General features: G+C 40.2%; 1 protein-coding gene across 7 annotated transcripts in view; it reads left to right on the top strand.

Moving 5' to 3' along the window:
* Window positions 1-346: 346 nt before the first annotated feature.
* Window positions 347-20,049, top strand: part of CHAF1B (chromatin assembly factor 1 subunit B) — a 76,257-nt gene continuing 56,554 nt past the window's right edge. The window contains exons 1-3 of one of the 7 annotated variants that reach the window (XM_029603481.1): window positions 347-563; window positions 6,441-6,567; window positions 11,745-11,877. In XM_029603481.1, coding sequence (XP_029459341.1) covers window positions 6,442-6,567; window positions 11,745-11,877 — 259 coding nt within the window. In that variant the 5' untranslated portion in view covers window positions 347-563; window position 6,441. Of the gene's footprint in view, window positions 710-2,123; window positions 2,919-6,087; window positions 6,242-6,440; window positions 6,568-11,744; window positions 11,878-20,049 lie in introns of those variants that run through there. The other 6 variants (XM_029603478.1, XM_029603476.1, XM_029603477.1 and 3 more) reach the window with 6 other exon arrangements.

Genomic DNA, 20,049 nt, shown 5'->3' with positions numbered 1-20,049 from the left:
GATACGTGGCTGTGGCTGCACACTCTGGATTCCTTTGCTGTTGCACTCCAATGCTGTGCTGCTGGCCTTCCCGTTCGCCCACGTGTGATGCTGGCTGGATCTGCCCACAAAATGCGTCCTGTGCATCAACAAGGCTTGCATTCTGCTCTGATTGGCTTACTGCTGCAATATAGGGATAGGGTGCGCCTGCTATGGACAGGCTTCATCGCAGCAGCAGCCAATCACTGTAACATGATTCAGAGCTTGTTGGCGGGACGCCCAACAAGCCCAAAAAAACGCGACTGGCAGAAAAAATAGCCCAATTAAAAGCAACCCGCGAATCGGAAAAAAAAACCCGCGAATGACTACAAAAAGAAGCCCAATCTCGCGGTAAATAAGCGAGGCTGGCAACACTGAATGCCGTCCTCCAACACCGCGGCGGGGGCAGCACTGACTGCCTCTTTTAGACGTCACTGGTGACGTCTCAATGCCGGGGCGCGCGCGGGAAATCGTCCGCAGACCAGCGGGGGTGCTAGAAGCGGCAGTACCGTGGTCTCCAGCACCGACCCATCCCCAGCTCTCAGGTACTGTCTTACTGCCCCCACCCCCTCCTCGGGATATCACAGCGATCCTGGCTCTTCGGTACCGTCCCAGCAGCGCAGTCCCCGGGTCTCAGGTAGTCTCCCCCTGCCGCGCCTCCTCCACCCACTTCCTCTGTATCCAGCTTCAGGTGACTTTATTGGCGTGACAGTTTACATATGTTGGCAAAGTAATATATAGAGCGATTGAAAAGGGAAAGCAAACTTTAAAAATCATAACGTAAAGTTACAGGCTACGGAAAGTACATCCCTGTTGTCCCATGCCTTCTTCCACTTCCCGCCTTTCCTGGAGTTATTGGGGCTGTCCAGGCTGGATTAAGATGTGCTGAGGCCTTAAACTATGTCAAATTTAGTATTACAAAAAATAACGTAATGTTTAATTTAGTTATTTATTTTTCATTTAGCGATGGCCCCCTCTTAATTTGCGAACTAAACTATGCCATGTATGAGGCCCCATCGCATGACTATAAATAAATAAAATGTACATTTTGATCTAGAGCAATTTATTTACTTCAGAAGCACGACAGTGTTAGTCTGTTATAGAGCAAGCCCTAAGCGGTTGTTTAGGTACCTTTTTGTCTGAATCTGGTACTGGGAGCTGTATAGAGCAGGTTCCTGCTCTGCCTGGTGCTGAATTTTAGGCTACATAGCCCCTCTGTTTTTTCCAGTCCTGCATGCAAGTGGGGTTGGATGCTTAAGTGTGGGGACTTCTATACATGCAAGACATTGTATCAATATTCATTGAATTCCAAGAATTTATACCTAATTCAGTGTACCTAGTACCTATGCATAAGCTTGTGTTTTTCCTAAGAGATTACATTTAATTTTTTGGAGTAAATAACTCTAAATACTTACATTTATGTTTAGGCTTCTGCTACTAAAGATTATATAAATGTTTCCTAGTATGCTGTAGCTATGTTTTTTTCAATCCTTCTGCCTTTAGCTGTTACTAGCTAGGCCTAAAAGTACTGTCCCAGCCCTTACGAGGCAGTTAGTATAATTTAACTAAGGATTTCAAGCTGGAAATCTAGAAATTCACCATAGTTGACAGCTGGGTTTAGACAGAAACAAGCACCAAATGTGGACTGAGTGAGGTTGTTGGTCCTTATCTGCTGTCATCTGCTATGTTTGTTACTATGGTACTATTCTAAAGTAACTTTAAACAAATATATCATTTGTTCTAATCCAGTGTATTGATGATGTGACTTTGCACATTGCTCTTTGTTTTTCTCTCTCCTTGTCATCAACAGATGGAAGAAGGATTTGAATATATTATATTTTATTAAATTTATGAATCTCCAAACACAATGAAGGTCTAGGCAATTTACAAGAAATACATATATAAAAGAACAAACATAAAATCAATAATACTAAAAATATAAATTCTTAAAGCATAAAAGACACCAACTATAATACAAAGAAAATAAAAAATAACCAAGCCTAAACAAAAAGGTTTTTTAAAAAGAGTTATGAAAGTTTTAATAGTCACACTAACACATGTCAAAGGGGAAAGAGTTGCAAAAATCCAGGCCAGCCACGGAAAATGAGCAATCATACGTAATGTGTAAGCGTGCAAATTTTGATGAGGAAACCTCTAGGAGGCCTTGCTGTGAGGAGCATAAAGACTAGGCTGGTTGATAGAATTTCAGCAAAGAATTTGCCCACAGGCATGAGTCATTGATGAGCTTATATAGGGTCATGCCAAGTTTATATTTGATTTGTTCAGAAATGGATAGCCAATGTAAATTAATCAGAGTGAGTGTTATGTGATCTGAATGCTTTGTTCCTGACAAGAATTTTGCTGCTGAGTTTGAGTAATTGAATAGGTCGTGGGGTGTTTCCAAGATGGCCATATGCTAGTGCCGGGAGTTATGGATGCTCTTTGATTCTCAAAAATTGCCTTGCTGAGAATTTCTTAAACAATGATGGGAAAAAGAAAGGGGAAGGCTAGATCTTACCCCGAAGCTGGCGAGATGTTACCTGTGACTGGCCCTATGGACCAACATGTAGTCTGGAACCCAGAAAGCAGCTCTGAAGCGAAATCCTTGGAAGGCAATGCGTGAGGTGAGCCAACGCAGTCTGATCTGGATTTGGAGTCATCGTTATCGCCGGAGCCAAATCGGGCCCCTCCTCAATCTGGCCCCCCCAAGGAGCGAGATGACGTGATCATCCAGTTCTCGTCGCATGCAGAAGATCGAAGGCAGCCGGCTGCCTCAGCGCTGGGTGGAGCTACTACGGAGGAGCAAACACCAGGAGCTGTCAGCCGGACCACAAACGGGGGTAGAGCTGGATTTGACCAAGCATTGACTCAAGCTACAGCGTCTCGTCAAAAATACAGAGGTAACAATTTTTACACTATTAAAACCACCTCAAATAACTTTGGAAAATATATGGGAAGCTATTACTAAGCTATCAAACCAGCTTTCATGCTTTGTTTCCCAGTAACAAGATCTAATTGACCAAGTTAACGCCATAAAATCTCAAATTACTGAGATAAAGGAGCAAAATGAGGTCCTGGAGACTAAAGAGACAAACATGCAAAAGTCTGTAGACATTGTAATACAGGGACACTCATATCTACAAAATAAAATGGAAAATCTCGAGAATAGCATATGTCGTTGCAATCTTAAGATGTTAAATTTTCCTAAGAAAAAATGTCTCACCCATTGAAATGCTCCGTAAATATTTTCTGGAAATACTATCTATAAAAGAAGAAATGATTCCTCCGATTTCCAAGGCTTATTACCTGCCTATTAAGTCTTCTCTGCAAGTGAATATAAGACCTGAATTATCCCCTATAATAGATACTTCACATTTATCTTCCTTTTTGGAAAATTCAATTGAAGAAGAAGTGAAAACTTCGACTCCTGATTGTAACACTAGCACTGGACTCAGAGAATTAATCCTTAAAATGTTCTTCAGACAGAGATGCATTATTTTTTGGTAAAAAAAAATGTACATGTTCCCAGATGAAGCAAAAACCACAAAGCGAAAAGAAAGCGTTTCGTAATGATATGTCCAGCTGTTATAGGCCTGGGCGCCTCCTTTTGGCTGATTTCCCCTGTACATGCGTGGTGAAACATGCTGGGGTACAATATGTGGCTTTTGATTCCCTACAATTACATTCTTTTGTCAATAGCAAAGTTTAATCCAGACCCCTCAATTGCTAGAACTAGCTCCGAATAATGTGCCTCGACTATAGAAAGGAGAATTCACTTTCTTTGTGATGGTCTATCTTATATTGATTTTGATAGATTTAATTTCCTTCAGATTTTCATTGGAACCCCCCCTAAAATGTGGTCTGACAGGATATCACAGGGAATGAATGTTAGTTTATTATTCCTGTTAAATATTGTTCATGATTTGTGAGAACTATGTATCTCTGTATATCATTTCTTGTCAAGTTCATTCTTGTTAACTGAATTTAAAAAAGCAATAAATAAAAGATTTTAAAAAAATGAATAGGTTGTAAAGTTGAGGAAGGGGAGACCAGAGTGTTACAATAATAAATAATTGGAAAGATAGAGGCCTGAAGAACTGTATGAAATTCTGAAGGAAATAAGTTTTTTTTAGCCTAGCCAGTAGGCGAAGTCTGAAAAAACCTTGTCTTATAACATGCTTAACTTGACTCTTGAAAGAGAGAGTACTGTCTAATAGAACCCCTAAGCTTTTGACCTGATTGGTTATTTCAAAAGAGGAGGAGTTGATGCATCTAGTCGATTCAGATACTGAAGAGTAAGGGCAAGCTAATGCAAGAAATTCCGTTTTTGACATGTTTAAACTTAGCTTGTTGTGTTCCAACCACAGTTTGATGGAAGAAACACAAAACCATGTAAACATTTGCTTATCAGCCCAAGATGAACGAATACGGATGAGGAATTGAATATTATCTGCATACAGTTTATAAGAATCTGTTTGATTGGAAAGGATTTTGCAAGGAGGTGCTAAATAGATATTAAAGAGAAGTGATGAAAGGGCAGAGTCTTGGGGGGACTCCAGTTTTGATATGAGAAACAGTGAAAAAAATCACTATGATCTTTGACTTGTTAAGTACGATTAGATAGGAACGGAACCAGTTTAGAACTCTGCCAGATAAACCAGCTTCCTGTAATTGAAAGAGCAGGATGATGTGATCCACAGTATCAAAAGCTGATGAAATATCAAGGGAAATCAAGATAAATGATGGCCCATGTCAATGCCTCTTCTAATGGTGTCAGGAACAGTAGTAAAAGTTCTGTTTAAAGCACAGCGGAAACCAAACTGATGAGGATCGAGAACCTGAAATTTTTCAACATGATCTGATAACTGAGTCAAGACTGATACTTCTAGAATTTTAGAGAAAAAAAAGGTAGTGAAGAGATTGGCCTATAATTTGAAGGGTCTAATGCATCCAGATTGGAAATTTTCAACAGAGGACGAACAACTGCCTGTTTGAGACTATTGGGAACAAAACCTTCATTTTAAAGAAATGTTAATTAAGCATGAAAAAAAGAGGTGCCAAATTATCCTTAGCAGCTTTGAACAAGGTAGAGGAACAGAGAGCTTGTGGACAGATTATGGTATTGGATTTTGAGATTAAATTGGTAACCTCCATAGATGAAACAAAATTAAAGGTTTCCCAGGTTGGTATAGATGAGAATGACATCATTCAGGTGTCATTTAGGAACGTTTTCAAAGTTTAAACATTGAAAACTATCTTTAAATTTAAAATATTTAAGGAAAAAGTCAGCGGAAAGACTATCAGAAGTTGAAGGATTCAGCAGTGTTGAATTGGTCAGATGTTTAACAATGTTGAACAAAGTTTTTGGATCATAACCAACTTTGTTGATTAAATTAGAGAGAGACTTTTTTTTTTGCTTCCAAAATGCATGTCTGATACGTCTCCCTTTATTTATTTAGATTTAGCTCATGCCTTTTTCATTGGTAGTTCAAGGCGAGTTACATTCAGGTACTGTAGATATTTCCCTTACCCCAGAGAACTTGCAGTCTATGGGGCTGATATAAAAAGCTGAGTGTGAAAACTATGCACTGAAATTCAGCACGCAGTTTCTTAATGCACAGGCTAACTTTTTTAAACTTACGATGCAATAAGCTAATGCATCGAGCTTTAAATGCGCACAAACCAGAAAGTGCTCAAAGAAAATGCTTAGAGCAGAACAAAACATGATTGCACAAATCATATTTTCTGCATATAAAATATGATTTTTGCACACACATTGGGACTAGTCTGATGGGATAAGGGAAGTTACATTTTTTATTTTGCCTGCTAATTTCCTTTTCTCAGATCCTGCCAGACCAGTCCCAGTTTCCCCCTTAAGAGTTGTTTGGTCAGTCTTCCAGGGTTTTAGAATTTCCTCCTGTTCTTTCTTTCTCTATGGTATTTCTCTTTCAGCCGGGTTGGAGCCTGGGGAGGGGAGAACCGTAAGGGTATATTTGGACTAACCAGTTGGCAAATGTCATTAATGGTATTAATAAAAGTTTTCTTTCTTAACAGCTTGTTGCTTTGATAGTGAGCATACAGGATAAGTAGTCTGCTGTTCCAACTTTTATGCTAAGGATGTTTTCAGCAAAGTTGATTGTTCTTTGTCCCCATCTGCTGGTAGGAGTTGATAACCCACATGTTGGAACTAGTCTGGCAGGACTCAAGGAAAGGAAATTAAAAGGTAAGATTAAATTTTACCTTATTAGGACTATCTGGAGGCAGAATCAGTGAGGTAAATAAAAAGTGACATACTTTTTTTTTTTTTATTTATTTTTTATAAATTTACCCTCTCAATAGTTTCTATGAATATTTTGCACTGTGTGCCATTGCTTTTTAATCTAAGAATAGTAATGCAATATTGCCATTGTTTTGCTATGCAGAATGAAGGTGATCACGTGTGAAATAGCCTGGCACAATAAGGAGCCTGTGTATAGCGTAGACTTCCAGCATGGAACGGATGGCAAAATAAACCGACTGGCTTCAGCTGGAGTGGACACTGCTGTTCGAGTAAGTCAGTTCATTTCACATTTTCCCATGAATTTGATACTTAAAAGATACTAGATAAGCAGCAGAAGCTGATGTTGACTATCTTTGTTCTGCCCTCTACAAACCCCCCCCCCCCCCCCGTCCCCCTCCCCCAAGTTCCTGGTAAGAATGCAGGTATTGGGATTAGTGGCAGTACAGACTCCCTCACATTATCCCACCAATAATGCCCTCTCACTTTGTGTTTTAAAGAGAGCGTTTAATGATGAAAATGTTTACCCTTTTTGTTTAGATGTCATTGTTACACTTGGTAACAGTGCAAAAGCTTCTTCAGTCCTGCTTATTTTATAAATGTGTGTATATAGTTGCTTCAACTGTTTTTGATTGACCTGAGTTTGTCAAAATGCCTCTGTGATGTCACTTAGAATTTTGTGGACTGGTAAATCTGATTGGCTGGAGATTGTCTATTTCAGTTTCTGTAGTACCAAAGATCAGTCCAGACACCCGCCCACGGGAAAGCTGGAGAGTCCACTCGGCCGAGATGTAATCATAATTTTGTTTCTCTGCAAGTTTACGGAATGCCCCCCTTGTCAGGGAGAGATTATGGGCATGATTTCATTCATTTATGGAGTGGTTTGGGGGGGTTATTGTTGAAGTTATGGTTTATATATTTCTGCTTGGGTACAGTGTAATACTGACAGACTCTAGGTGGCACCTCAGGGGTGTAGGACGGAGTCTGTAAAAACTTCTCTGTCTCCATCTGATGGAGGGGAGGCAAAACCTAGCTGTCCTGGACTGATCCGTGGTACAACAGGAACGAAAATTAGCAGGTAAGAACCAATTTTCCTATGGTCACGCCACTCTATCAAACATCTTCACGGCGTCGAAACTAATGACCATGAAAGGGGTATGGTATTTCTGAAACAGTATAGCTGATAGCAACAAATTCTACCTGACCCGGTCCAATGATCTTAAGTAGTATTAAGGCCAGTCTATCTGCTATAGTTTTTGCTAAAAGTTTTTTGTCAAAATTTAACAAAGATGTAGGATGATATGATGCAGGCAATGTTGGATCCCTTCCCTGTTTGGGTATCATTGTAATTTGGGCCAAGTTGACATCCTTTGGATATGCTTCCAGCTCTAATAATGCTTGATATACCACACTTAGCGATTCAGCAACATAATCTAATAAAATCTTATAGAATTCAGCATTATAACCATCTGGGCCTGGTACTTTCAGTTTTTTTGCTTTACGAATGCCCCCTTGATCTTCCACTAGCTAAGTGGTCTATTTAACTAATCTAATTACTCATCAGTGAATTTGTGCATGTTCGCCTGCTCTGGAAATTGAATACAGTTTTCCATATTTCCCCCACTAGAAATGTACAGCTCCAAGGTTTTCACTGTCTCCTTATTTGAGTCTACCTTAACACCCATCTTTGATATTAAAGTCGAAATATGTTTGGGACCAGAACTTGTTTTGATGATATTCGGCAAGAGCTTGCCCGATTTATTGCCATATTGGTAGAGTTTAAATTTATAATAGATAACATATTTCTTAGTTTGCTGATGAATCAAGGAGTTCAGTGCTACTTGAGTAGCTAACTAGGCCTCTCTATTCTCTCTTGAGTTAGAAACCACCAATTGTTTTTTTTATTCATAGTCAATTTATCCAATTGTACAAGTTGCTTGTCTATATTCCCCCATTTTTTTGCTACAAAAGAAATATCTCCTTCAAGGACTGCTTTAGCTATATACGAAAACCTATTATGGCTTTTGGAATCTTTCCAACATGCTTTAAGATATTCTTGATTGTGGATCCCTTGCCAAAAAATAAGGAAAAGGCCAAGCCCAACAGGGTCTATCATCCCTCCCCAAGTTAAACATAACTATAGTGGGGAATGATCAGACACCTGTATTTTATCTGTACCTGAATTTTCAACTTGTGAGAATACATGTAGAAAGATCTACCTTATAAATGGCCTGTGACCGACGGCCCGCAAATGCGCAGTAGAGCGCAGCTCTACTGCGCATGTGCGGGCAAGGATGTCGATCAGAAAAAAAAATGGCGGTGGGGCCGCAGGAGCGGGAGGAGAAGCAGCGGCGCCGCGCGCGCGCGGTGCCGCTGCTTCTCCTCCCCAGATCTGCCGGCAGATCTCGGGGGGGGGGGGTGTCACTCCCGCGCCCCCCCCACCGAGATCTGCCGGCAGATCTCGGGGGGGGGGGTGTCACTCCCGCGCCCCCCCCCCCGAGATCTGCCGGCAGGAGCGGGAGGAGAAGTAGCGGCACCGCGCGCGCGCGGTGCCGCTACTTCTCCTCCCCAGATCTGCCGGCAGATCTCGGGGGGGTCACTGCCGCGCGCGCGCGGGAGTGACCCCCCCCGAGATCTGCCGGCAGGAGCGGGAGGAGTTAATGGAGCCGGGTGAGGGTTGCGGGAAGTCGCGCTTACGGCGCCGGGAGGAAATGGAGGTGGGTGAAGGGAGGGAGGGAGGGAGAGGGGGACTGAGTGAGTGGGAGGGAGAGGGGGACTGAGTGAGTGGGAGGGAGGGAGAGGGGGGACTGAGTGGGAGGGAGTGAGGGAGAGGGGGGACTGAGTGAGAGGAGAGGGAGGGTGGAGAGGAGTGGGTGGGGGAGGGGGGGTGGTGAAGAGTGAGGGGAGAGAGAATGAGGGGGAAGTGAGAGACAGAGGGATGTAGCCCGTTTTAACGGGCTTTACGGCTTGTCAGACTATAATCTATCCTGGAGTGTGAGGAATGAGCTCTGGATAGGTGTGTAAATTCCTTTTCCAAAGGATGAAGAAGGTGCCAAGCATCTCCAGATTATTCTCCAAGAATGAAATCCCTCTGCCTCTATTAACTTTGTCATGTATTGTGATGTGATTTATCCAAAAGCGGGTCCCTAACCAAATTAAAATCGTCCCCAACCACTAACTTATCATGTATATATAAGGAAGCAAAGGTTTATACAAATTGGCAAAGAAACCATGCTTATAACTGTAGGAGCATCACATTACAGATGTGGTGAAGCTCAGCGACCAACATGATGTAACAACCATGAGGGTCCTTAATTTACTTCTGCACTATCAACGCCACAGTCTTTTGAATTTATTGCTATTCCTGCAGATCTAGTGTCTGCTGAGGCATAATGAACATTATCCACCCACCATCTTTTCAATTTTTGATGTTCCGAATCATTGACATGGGTTTCCTGTAAGAAAGTTATGTCCATCTTCTTTTTCTTAAGGCTTGTAAGAATTTTGGTATACTTAATCACTGAGCCCATGCCACAAACATTCCAGGAAAAAGTTTTAGATCAGGATGGGTCACAATGTCTGTTTAAAAACAGATACAAGACCTGAAAGAAAAAAACCCTTTCTAAAATATGAGCCTCCCAGCATGAATCCACATTGAGAATTTGCTCCGAACAACCACTGCCTAAATCGCATGTAACACTCCCATAATCTCTCAAGCCATGAACCTATAGTCTTGGGGGGAAAAAAAAAATCCCCCCTGTTCCTCTAAGAATCATCTCTCCATGCCTATCTGAGACCCTCCTAAGACATTCAGACCCTTAACCCACTCCTTCCTGCTCCCATCTAAAGTCTCCTTCATAGTACCTCCAAATTGCTCCACACATCTTCCCACATTCAAATCAATAACCAATAGCTCCCTCAAACTTAGCTATATTAATTGCCTGCTACTGAGAGAAAAAACAAATGTAACAATATTGAATGAATAAAAATTAAATGAGTGCAATAATCAAACAGGAACAGTCCATCACAATTCAAAACTGTAGCTCTCGAACTTGTGTTGTGAAGTAGTAGCACGTCCACTGCCTAGCTGATGTTCCTTCGATGAAAAGTGAAGAGAAATATAAAGGAAAATGCATGCAGCACCCAACGCGACTATCAGTGACATTGAAGAGCACATCTCCAAAGTTGAACATAACTCCATGCCGGGTCCGGAATTAATCAAATGCTCAGGTGACTTTCTCCTCTAGCTCGTCTATGAATTTCTTTGCCTCTTCCACCGTTAGAAACCAATGAACTCTGCTGGTGTATTGCACTCGTAATTTAGCCGTGTAGAGCAGGGCCAATTGAATACCCATTGCAAAGAGCTTAGAGCAAAGGCGGGCAAATACATGGTACATTGCAGACAGTTGTTTGCTTTCTTCGAAAGCCTGCATTATGGCGACTATGCATGAAGTCTTGCAGCTGCGCTGTGACCACATGTGGCCTGCCACTGTTATCTTGGCGAGGGCCTAGCCTGTGAACCTGCTCTATACACAAGTTTCCTTTGACATTCTCAAGGTCCAATTCATACAGGAGCCATGTTCCCAGGAAGCCCTGCAGCTCTTTTTTTTCCCAGCAAAATTTTTGGTTAGTCAAGAAGGTGAATGTTTTTATGGTGTGATCTGTTTTCTAGATCCTCCAGCCATTCATGTTTTTTCACTGCATCCTGAAGAGCAGTCACTTCGGCCTTAGCATCACGCAGATCATCCTGCACATCCGAGACTTTGTTCTAGCTCCGTGAACCAGCATTCAAAATCAGTGACCATCGAAGAGACTTCCTCTAGTTGTCCATGGTCTTTTTAGTTCCAGTTTGAGCACTTCTACTACTGCTGTTTTTAGTTCTGCAATCTTTCCCGGTTTAGCTAGCTCGGAGTCTACAATAACCTGCCTGTCCAGCATTTTGGGTTTCTCTTTCTTTTTATTTCTTTCTGAGATGGGTTGACAATCCTGAACGAAATTGGCCAAAATCTGTCACCCACCGCTTCTTCCAATGTCAGATGTTGCCTCAAATGATTAGAAAATTGCACCGATGAGAGCAGATTGTGAGTGGTCAGGTCCAAGGGAAGGAAACATCTTCCTTCCCCCATGTTGTCACATGGTCTCGAACATCTTTTTAAATAAAATATTTGTGACAAATACAGCACAGACCTGATTATCCATTAAGATTAACCGACATGATGTGTCCTACGAATGCCGGTATATAAAAGCTCATAAATAAATAAATAAAGTTTAGGGCTAATACTCGTAGGTTGCTCTCATAAATGGAGTGGCTTCAGTTAGTTTGTGGATTACCCTTTAATGGCTTTATAAGACCCTCTCCGCCATTTTCATTCATAGTCATGTAGAAGAAAATTTTAGTCCAATCAGCAATTTATTATTTTATATTAACAGTAATCTTTTCTTCAACCAGCTTTGGAAAGTGGAGAAAGGACCGGATGGGAAAGCTATTGTGGAGTTCTTGTCTAACCTGATGCGTCATACCAAAGCTGTGAACATTGTGCGTTTCTCTCCCATTGGTGATATTCTGGCATCTGGAGCAGATGGTGAGTACTGGAACTTTTTTTTTTTTTTGAGGGGGAGAATTAAGGAGGGAGGTTACAAACAGGAGAAGACCTACGCACAAAGTATATATTCATGGAATGGATTCTGAGTTTTATAGGCACTGTCATCTGTCATTGAAATCCTGGAAATAATTACCTTTTTATGTAATTTTTATTTATTTTTATGTATCATTGCGGTGACTTGTCCTCAAGATCTGTTAAAAACCTTGAAACTTACCCCACCTGGTTTCCTCCCCAGAGATAGCCAGTGATGAAACAGCCTTTCAGTTTCAAAACATTTATTAAGTAGCTTAGAGATCTTATAAGAGCTGGCAGGATTTGTTTATTTCATGCATGCATACAAAGTTAAGACAGCGGAAACGATAAGGAATCAAGATTGTGTTTCCTTTTGGGAGTAGAGGACCTAAGTTTCACAGAATTTAACTTTTCACCTAGCCATGCCAATCTACTCGTCGTTTTAAATTTGTCTTTGTCTTTTAAGCACTGGTAACAAGGCTTGCACGTCCCTCCCCTTTCTCATCTCTACATTTGCTGGTAATTTCTCTTCATGTGCCCCACAGATGTTACATATACTTATTCAGTAGTTCATTGTTCTTGTAGTTTCTCAGGCACTTTAGACACTTTCTTATCGCAAACTCATTCTTTTCCACACTATTGCACAGCTTCTGCTTCTCTGTCTCTGGGCTGGCCATGACCTTGTATTTCAGTTACTAGTCAACATGGGGCAGTTTTTCTTAAAGCAGCAATTAACAACTAACTTAAATCCTCATTTCCCTCTTGATGATTGTGGACAATCATCACACTCAGGGCCATGCGACTGTCTTAGGTTGTCAGGGGGCGTACTCCTTTCCAGGGAAGCTGCTGTATCAAGGGAAGCATGGAGGTTCTGTGTCATACTTGACCTCTGAATGTTGACTGTATTCAAGGTGACGTTGTTTAGGCCCATAAAACAATAAACAGGTAGGCAAACACATTCACACTGCTATCACAACTATAAGAAGAACCAGAGCAAGCCACAAGAAACCCCTGCAATTTCCCCTAGGGACGTGAGCCAGTTTACCAGTTGTTCCCACCAAGTAGACCAAATCCAGTACTAATTCAGAATTATCAACGGAAATACAACCTTGACCTTTTACAATAGAATAACAGATAATCATTCAGTTCTGCATATGGCTGTGATAATTCATTAATAATTTTGTTAAAAGCATACTCATACTCACAAGCCAGAACTTCTAAAATGGCTTGTAAGCGCTGTATTTTTTTGTACCATGAATTGAAAAAAGGAACCCTTGTAACTAATGAAATGACACCTGTAATGGCTAAACCTACATTTTGGCCTTCAGTAAGTAGGGAGATTTTGTTAGAATTAAGGAAATCTAATGACTGTTGCAATTCTCTCTTCAATCGGGAATCATTAGCATTTGGAATCACAAACAAATTCGGATAATGTGTGTGTAGGATAAAACACTTGGACTGAAGTCCTCGGTATGCTTTGTGTCCACATACAAAATAATGTCCTTGTAGGGCTAACAAACCACCTGGGCGAGTCCCTGCACAGGAAAGTGAAGGAAGTCGGGAAAATAAAAACAAGAAATAAGGGAGAAAAAATTATTCATCCCTCTTGAACCTTGAATGTGATCAGACTAGCTTCCAATGATAAAGATAGAGGAGAACATATCAAGCAATCATTTAGCTAAATGCATATACGAATTAGAAGTTATAGGACTGGAAAATGCAACAAAACGCTTGGAATGTAGGAACTAATAAAAACTGCATTAATTCAGACTGTATCATTAATTTGAAAATCTAAATAATGGCATCTGCAAATAGGTACCTAACTAGATATTGACTAGGCATCTCATAAAAATATTTTTGTTATGATACTCAAGTTATCACATGTCAAATAAGAGTACATTGCCTCATAACAAAGGAAACAGCATCTAGGTAAGGCATAGAACAAGACAAACACAAAGAGAAAATCAGGCAAGAAGTGTCAACATTTCAATTCATATAATGAAGGGTACAAGATGGCTTCTGTGGCAAAGGATGGGATGATTTCTGAAATCAATGACATGGCGTATATAGTTCTTAGTATGGCGTATCTTTTTGACATCGAAGCATAGCCTTCTTAATTCATTATTAAGTGAGATGTGTATGTTACGGACCTAATATAAGATCAAAACAAATTCAAATTAATCAGTGAGAAGATTCCATCATGGCCATAACTCCCTGCAACAAGTAATCCCTACATATATACTATAACTATAATATTCCTACTTTATTATTAGGTAACATGCAATAGTCAGAAGACAACTTAAGTTTTCAGACATTACATAGAAACATATTTCACTGAACTGACACACATTCATACATTGCATTCTTCAGGTGTCATGACACACAAATAACACAAAAAGACAAACAACAATTAACACACATTTGAGCTAAAAAATTAGACCAAAAAGTGTTTGTTTGGGAAGTGTTTGGATCGATCCAAAATAAAAAGTCAGAATTAGAATAGATCAGTTTAAAAATGAAAAGAAATTAAACTGGGAAAAAATGTCCTCTTCAAGTGTTACATCTTTCATGGCAGAGTCAATCTGGAAAAATATAAGCCTGGCATATAACAAATTTAAGGTAATGGTTACAGTGAAATTACAGTTCCATTGAAACTAAACATTCTGATATGCCTTAATTCAGCAAATAGCGGTCATGAAGCTACTTTCTTGTTTCTATTGTCATGCCTCTAGGAGGCACTACCACAAGTTTTAGTTTTTAACCTTGGAATAAATTCTCTCAGCAGAATCTTAGCTACAGAGATATCTGCCTTCACTACTGGGAAAGCCTTCTCCACCCTGAGAAACAGCAAATCATTGTTAGTGTGGACTTGCAATTTTGACATAAAGGCAATTCATATACAATTTGGTGAAATCAATTTGGATTTGCAAGAAAAGGACCTAGGAGGTGCTTTAGGTGTGCCGGTGTGATGACCAAATCTTTGGATGCTTTGTCAGTGTTACCATGCCAAGGAATACTCATAACTTTTCAATGTCCCAGGGACCTGTGCTTTCAAAACAGCCTCACTTCTCTGAGAGGTCAGTTTTTACTGGCCAGGATTTATTTTTGTGTGATTAACTCTTATTACAGACACTTAGAAAAACAGGGATGTGATCTGGCATCATTAGGATATAACATTCTCTTTAACTTGCTTCAACATTGAATAACATCACCGTGCCATAACCTACTCCATCAGATTCACTTACGCGCACCCTCAAAAAACCTCACAGTAGTAACGCTCTGCTCAAACAAAACTCTTTCCAAAAAAGGAAGAGCCCATTCAGTTCCGCATTCCCTGTACTGACAAGATACAGATTTCTGTTTACTGCAAACGAAATTAAACATTCTTGCTAAATCAAGGTTATTATTATTCTTAATACCTTTAAATTGTTCACCAATCTGCTATTTAAACTAAAAGATTAATTCATTGAATGGAGTTTTTTTTCCTCCTTCGTTTGTGTCTTCTCCTGAGAAATACTTTCCCTGCATTCCCCCACTCACCCCCCTTCCTCTCTGTTATCCCTTAATTGCCAGTGTCCTTTCAAGTTCTAAACTTTAACACTAGTAATTAACGCTCCTAGGAATTCTGAAACAAGGAAAAACAATTATATCCTTTTCTGACAAATTAAATACTCATAGCCTTTCGAAATCTAATTATTATATGAAAATCGCTTCAAATGAGCACATTTTGCACAAACATGTCTCTCAATTCTATAGTGCAGAGCAGGAAGCAGGAACGCCAACAGACAACATCTAAAATAAAGGCAAATAGCAGAAACGCTTTTTTTTTTTTTTTTTTGTCTAATCACTGGGAAGACCTTTTTATTTACTAAAGAGACTACTGTGAATTTTATAACTAAAGAAAGAAATCCTAATCCGTTCTAACCACGGGATTTTCAATTTATTAAAGCAGAAAAGTAAAAAGGAATCTTATCTCATCTCTATCAGATCTCTGTATAAACAATTTCAAACATCCGCTCCGTTCAAAGAGAGAGGCACCCAGAAACTAACTGCATGTTTCTCCTCATCCTGCCATGTAGGTACTTTCCCCGAAATAAACAGTATTTATAGTATTTCATTACATAAAATAGGGATAAAATATCAAATTTAACTCTCTACAGGCAAATGAACCAGTATCACTTCTTAATAAGTTTTCATTAAGTGCTGGACAGTTGGCCAAAGAAAATCTTTATGCTTGCTAACAAATGTAAGAGACAGGGGCTGAGAAACTACAGTCTTTAAACAAAACTAGCTACTATGGACAACATACAAATCTTATTACAAACTCTAAAAACAGGCTGTAACTGTAAGGCTCCCTGCACTATAGCCCAAGCAGGTGTTAAATCCTAATTCTTTGCTCTCATAAGGGGGAGGGCAGCGTATACAGTGTGAAACTGATCCTGAACTCTTGGGAATCTAATCTGGTGCCTATCCTACGCTCCCATGTAACCATAAACATGTTAAAATAATGCAGATATCGTGTTAAAGACGGTCCTGTCTTTTTATGCTGAATGAATTACGGCAATTGTTGCAGAAACCAGGGCTGTAAAGCTGCTGTCCTCAGGCCAGCGTTCCGCCCACAATGCCCATTTCTTACAATGCTTAGTAATGATTTTAACTTTATGTGGGAATAATTCACAAACTAATGCTAGGGGACTGGGGGATCCTGTACCTTATGACATAATACATTTAAAATTAGAATGCCTTAAAAAAAAAAAAAAAAATTGCCAACTTCAAGCTACAATAAATATAAATAAAAAATACTCATGTATATGAATGAAAAATATACTCACGTGGTCTCGTAACTCACGTGGTGCCTAATCGTGCCCGTGGCTCCGTTAGGTCTTGATTTGTTGTACATACGGTTCCGACCAGTTCTTCCAACCGTACCCGCAGTTCCGATTGGACCAGAAGTATCCGTGATCCCGACTGGACCTGCTGCGCTCAAACCATTCTCTGCTACTAAAATGTTAAAAACCTTGACACTTACCCCGCCTGGTTTCCTCCCCAGAGATAGCCAGTGATGAAACTGTTGCATCCATCGGTCCTAGACGGCTTTGCCCCGTTTGCCTCTCCTTATTCATGGCTCCTCCCGCTTACCTAAAAGATGGCTACCGCCGCGTCTACAAGCCGACCTTTCTGGCGTCCCCAGAACAGCTATGGTGCAACCTCCCGCCATTGCTCCTCCCAGGTACCTACTAGGGTGTGCGCGCGCGCAACCCACGTCTTTGTACCACCCTTGACGCGAACCTCGAGAGCATTCCCTCATGCTGACGTCACGCCATCCGGATATATTACCTTCACCAGTTTGCTAGCTCTTTGAGTTAGCAAGGACTCAAATCCGTTCTTGTCTACGCTACTCTGCCGCTTCCGTGCTGCCGCAGGAAGCTCTCTCTCTCTCTGCCCTTCAGGGTATCTGCTAACCTGGGTACCCACTCCTCGGGGGCCCCCTGCTTTATTTCATGTGCCTTTCAGGGAACAGGTACTTGCTCCTTGAGGGCCTGCCTCGGTGCCTGTAACTTCTACTGCATACCTGGTGGAATTGCATACCAACAGCAAACACCTAGTGAGTACTCTAACTCTGTCTGTCTCATCCACAATATCTCCTAGCTGGGAGACCTGCTGCGGAACCGCCTGACGTCATGAGGGAGAGAAGGGCTCCCTCTGCCGAGGTCCCAGAGACTGCAACCAGTGGATTGCCTCACTACTGCCACCTCTGGTGGTTCTCTTCAAGTTGTCTAATAAAGAACTATTCTGTGTTTGGTATAGTACGAGTCTAGCCCAGTGCTGTGGCTCCTCACGGGGCTCCTCCCCGTGGGTGTGGTCATCTCCAGAGCACCCAAGGATCCACCAAAACACAACCACAACAGAAACAGACTTTCAGTTTCAAAACATAACATTCATTAAGTAGCTTAGCGATCTTATAAGAGCTGGCAGGATTTGTTTATTTCATGCATGCATACAAAGTTAAGACAGCGGAAACAATAAGGATTCAAGATTGTGTTTCCTTTTGGGAGTAGAGGAGCTAAATATCACAGAATTTAACTTTTCACCTAGCCATGCCAATCTACTCGTCATTTTAAATTTGTCTTTGTCTTTTAAGCACTGGTAACAAGGCTTGCACGTCCCTCCGCTTTCTCATCTCTACATTTGCTGGTAATTTTCCTTCATGTGCCCCTCAGATGTTACATATGCTTATTCAGTAGTTCATTGTTCTTGTAGTTTCTCAGGCACTTTAGACTCTTTCTTATCGCAGACTCATTCTTTTCCACACTATTGCACAGCTTCTGCTTCTCTGTCTCTGGGCTGGCCATGACCTTGTATTTCAGTTACTAGTCACATGGGGCAGTTTTTCTTAAAGCAGCAATTAACAACTAACTTAAATCCTCAGATCACATCTTGCTGTTAGGCATATTTTTCTTCATTGATACTGGTTTTTTCTTATGCTTTCTTTTTTAAAAGATCTTGTAAAATGTTGCAAAATTAGAGCTAACTTCAGTTGTGAAAAATCAGGAGTCATGTAATCTTGCCTAATTGCTGATTTGGCCCAGTAATTAGAAAATCTAACAAATTAGGCAACATAATAATGAGAGATCTCAATTACTCCAGGTTTGATTGGGTAAATGTCTCCTTGAGCAAGTTGGGTAGGTGAAGTTTCTAGGTGCCTTAAACGAATGCTTCATGGAGCAGCTGGTCCTGGTACCAACGAAGGGGGACTACTGTATATCTAATCCATCTAAGACTACACTTGCACATCTCATCTATTTCTAACTCTTCCATAGGGCCTCCCTCTCACTTAAATTTCATGGGAATTTCTATCCTAATTAGTACTTTTACTAATAGCTTGGGAATTACAATTAATTCAGATCTCTAATTGGTTAACTATATCTCCAACATTACAAAAAAATCCTTTTTCAAATTACATTTATTGAAAAGAGTTTGACCATTTCTTTTTCTTCGAGGTTTTCGTACAGTTTTGCAATCTCTGATTTTCTCCGGTTTGGACTACTGCAATGCATTACTTTTAGGTTTACCAGACTCCGTTCTTTATCCATTGCAATTAATACAAAATTCAGCCGCTCGGATACTTTCAGGTACTTCTCGCAGAACTCATATCTCACCAGTTTTATTTTCATTTCATTGGTTACCGATTTAAATACAGAATTCATTATAAAGTATTGACTATCATTCACTCCCTTATTTATAATGTAACATCCACATGGCTTTGTACTAACCTTCGGATCTACAAACCAACTAGACAACTCAGATCACTGTCAAAAAAATCTTTTAGATATACCCACAATCAAACTCGCAAAATTTGAATTAACTAGAAAAAGGGCGTTTTCAGTAGCGGGCCCTATATTATGGAATTAACTTCCAGATTCTCTTCGACTCATTTCTTCTACACAACAATTCAAAAAAACATATTTATTTCAGAACGCATACAGTTCACTTATTAACTCTCAAAACTAGAATTCATTGACAAATCACAACACCATCACTTCATCACTTGATACACTTTCATATTTCAACCAAATTACAGACTCACCTTGTCTTTTGTTTTATGGGGCATAACATTTCTTCTTAATTTGTATTTTTATTTTTATTTCATTGATTGTTTTAATGTTTATTTTATCATTATGTATGTCTATTGTGAACCGTTTTGATTAATTATTTGAATTGGAAAGGCGGTATACAAACATTTTTAAATAAATAATCCTCATCCTCTCGCGTTAGATCCCAGTGTCACAGTAACAGAGGTGGGTCTCCTTAGCAATAGTGTTCATAACATAATCAAATTTAACAAAATCACTGAAGGGAAGACAATTAAAAATACTGCAGCAGTATTTCATTTAAAAAGGAATACTATAATAAAATGAGGAAATTAGGAAAAATCCAAAAGGAACAGTTGCAAAGATTAAAAGTTTGCGTTCAGCATGAATGCTATTTAAGAACACCATCTTGGCAGCTCAGACTAAATGTATTCCATGTATTAAAAACAATAGAAAGGAGACCAAACAACTGCCAGCCTGGTTAAATGGATGGGTAAGAGGCTATGGAAGCCAAAAAACATCTTTCAAAAACTGAAAGTAGATACAA

This window comes from Rhinatrema bivittatum, chromosome 5 (genome assembly GCF_901001135.1).
Source record: "Rhinatrema bivittatum chromosome 5, aRhiBiv1.1, whole genome shotgun sequence".
NCBI classification, from domain to species: Eukaryota; Metazoa; Chordata; class Amphibia; order Gymnophiona; family Rhinatrematidae; genus Rhinatrema; species Rhinatrema bivittatum.
The sequence above is the reverse complement of the archived record's forward strand: the minus strand, read 5'-3'. Positions and strand labels throughout refer to the sequence as shown.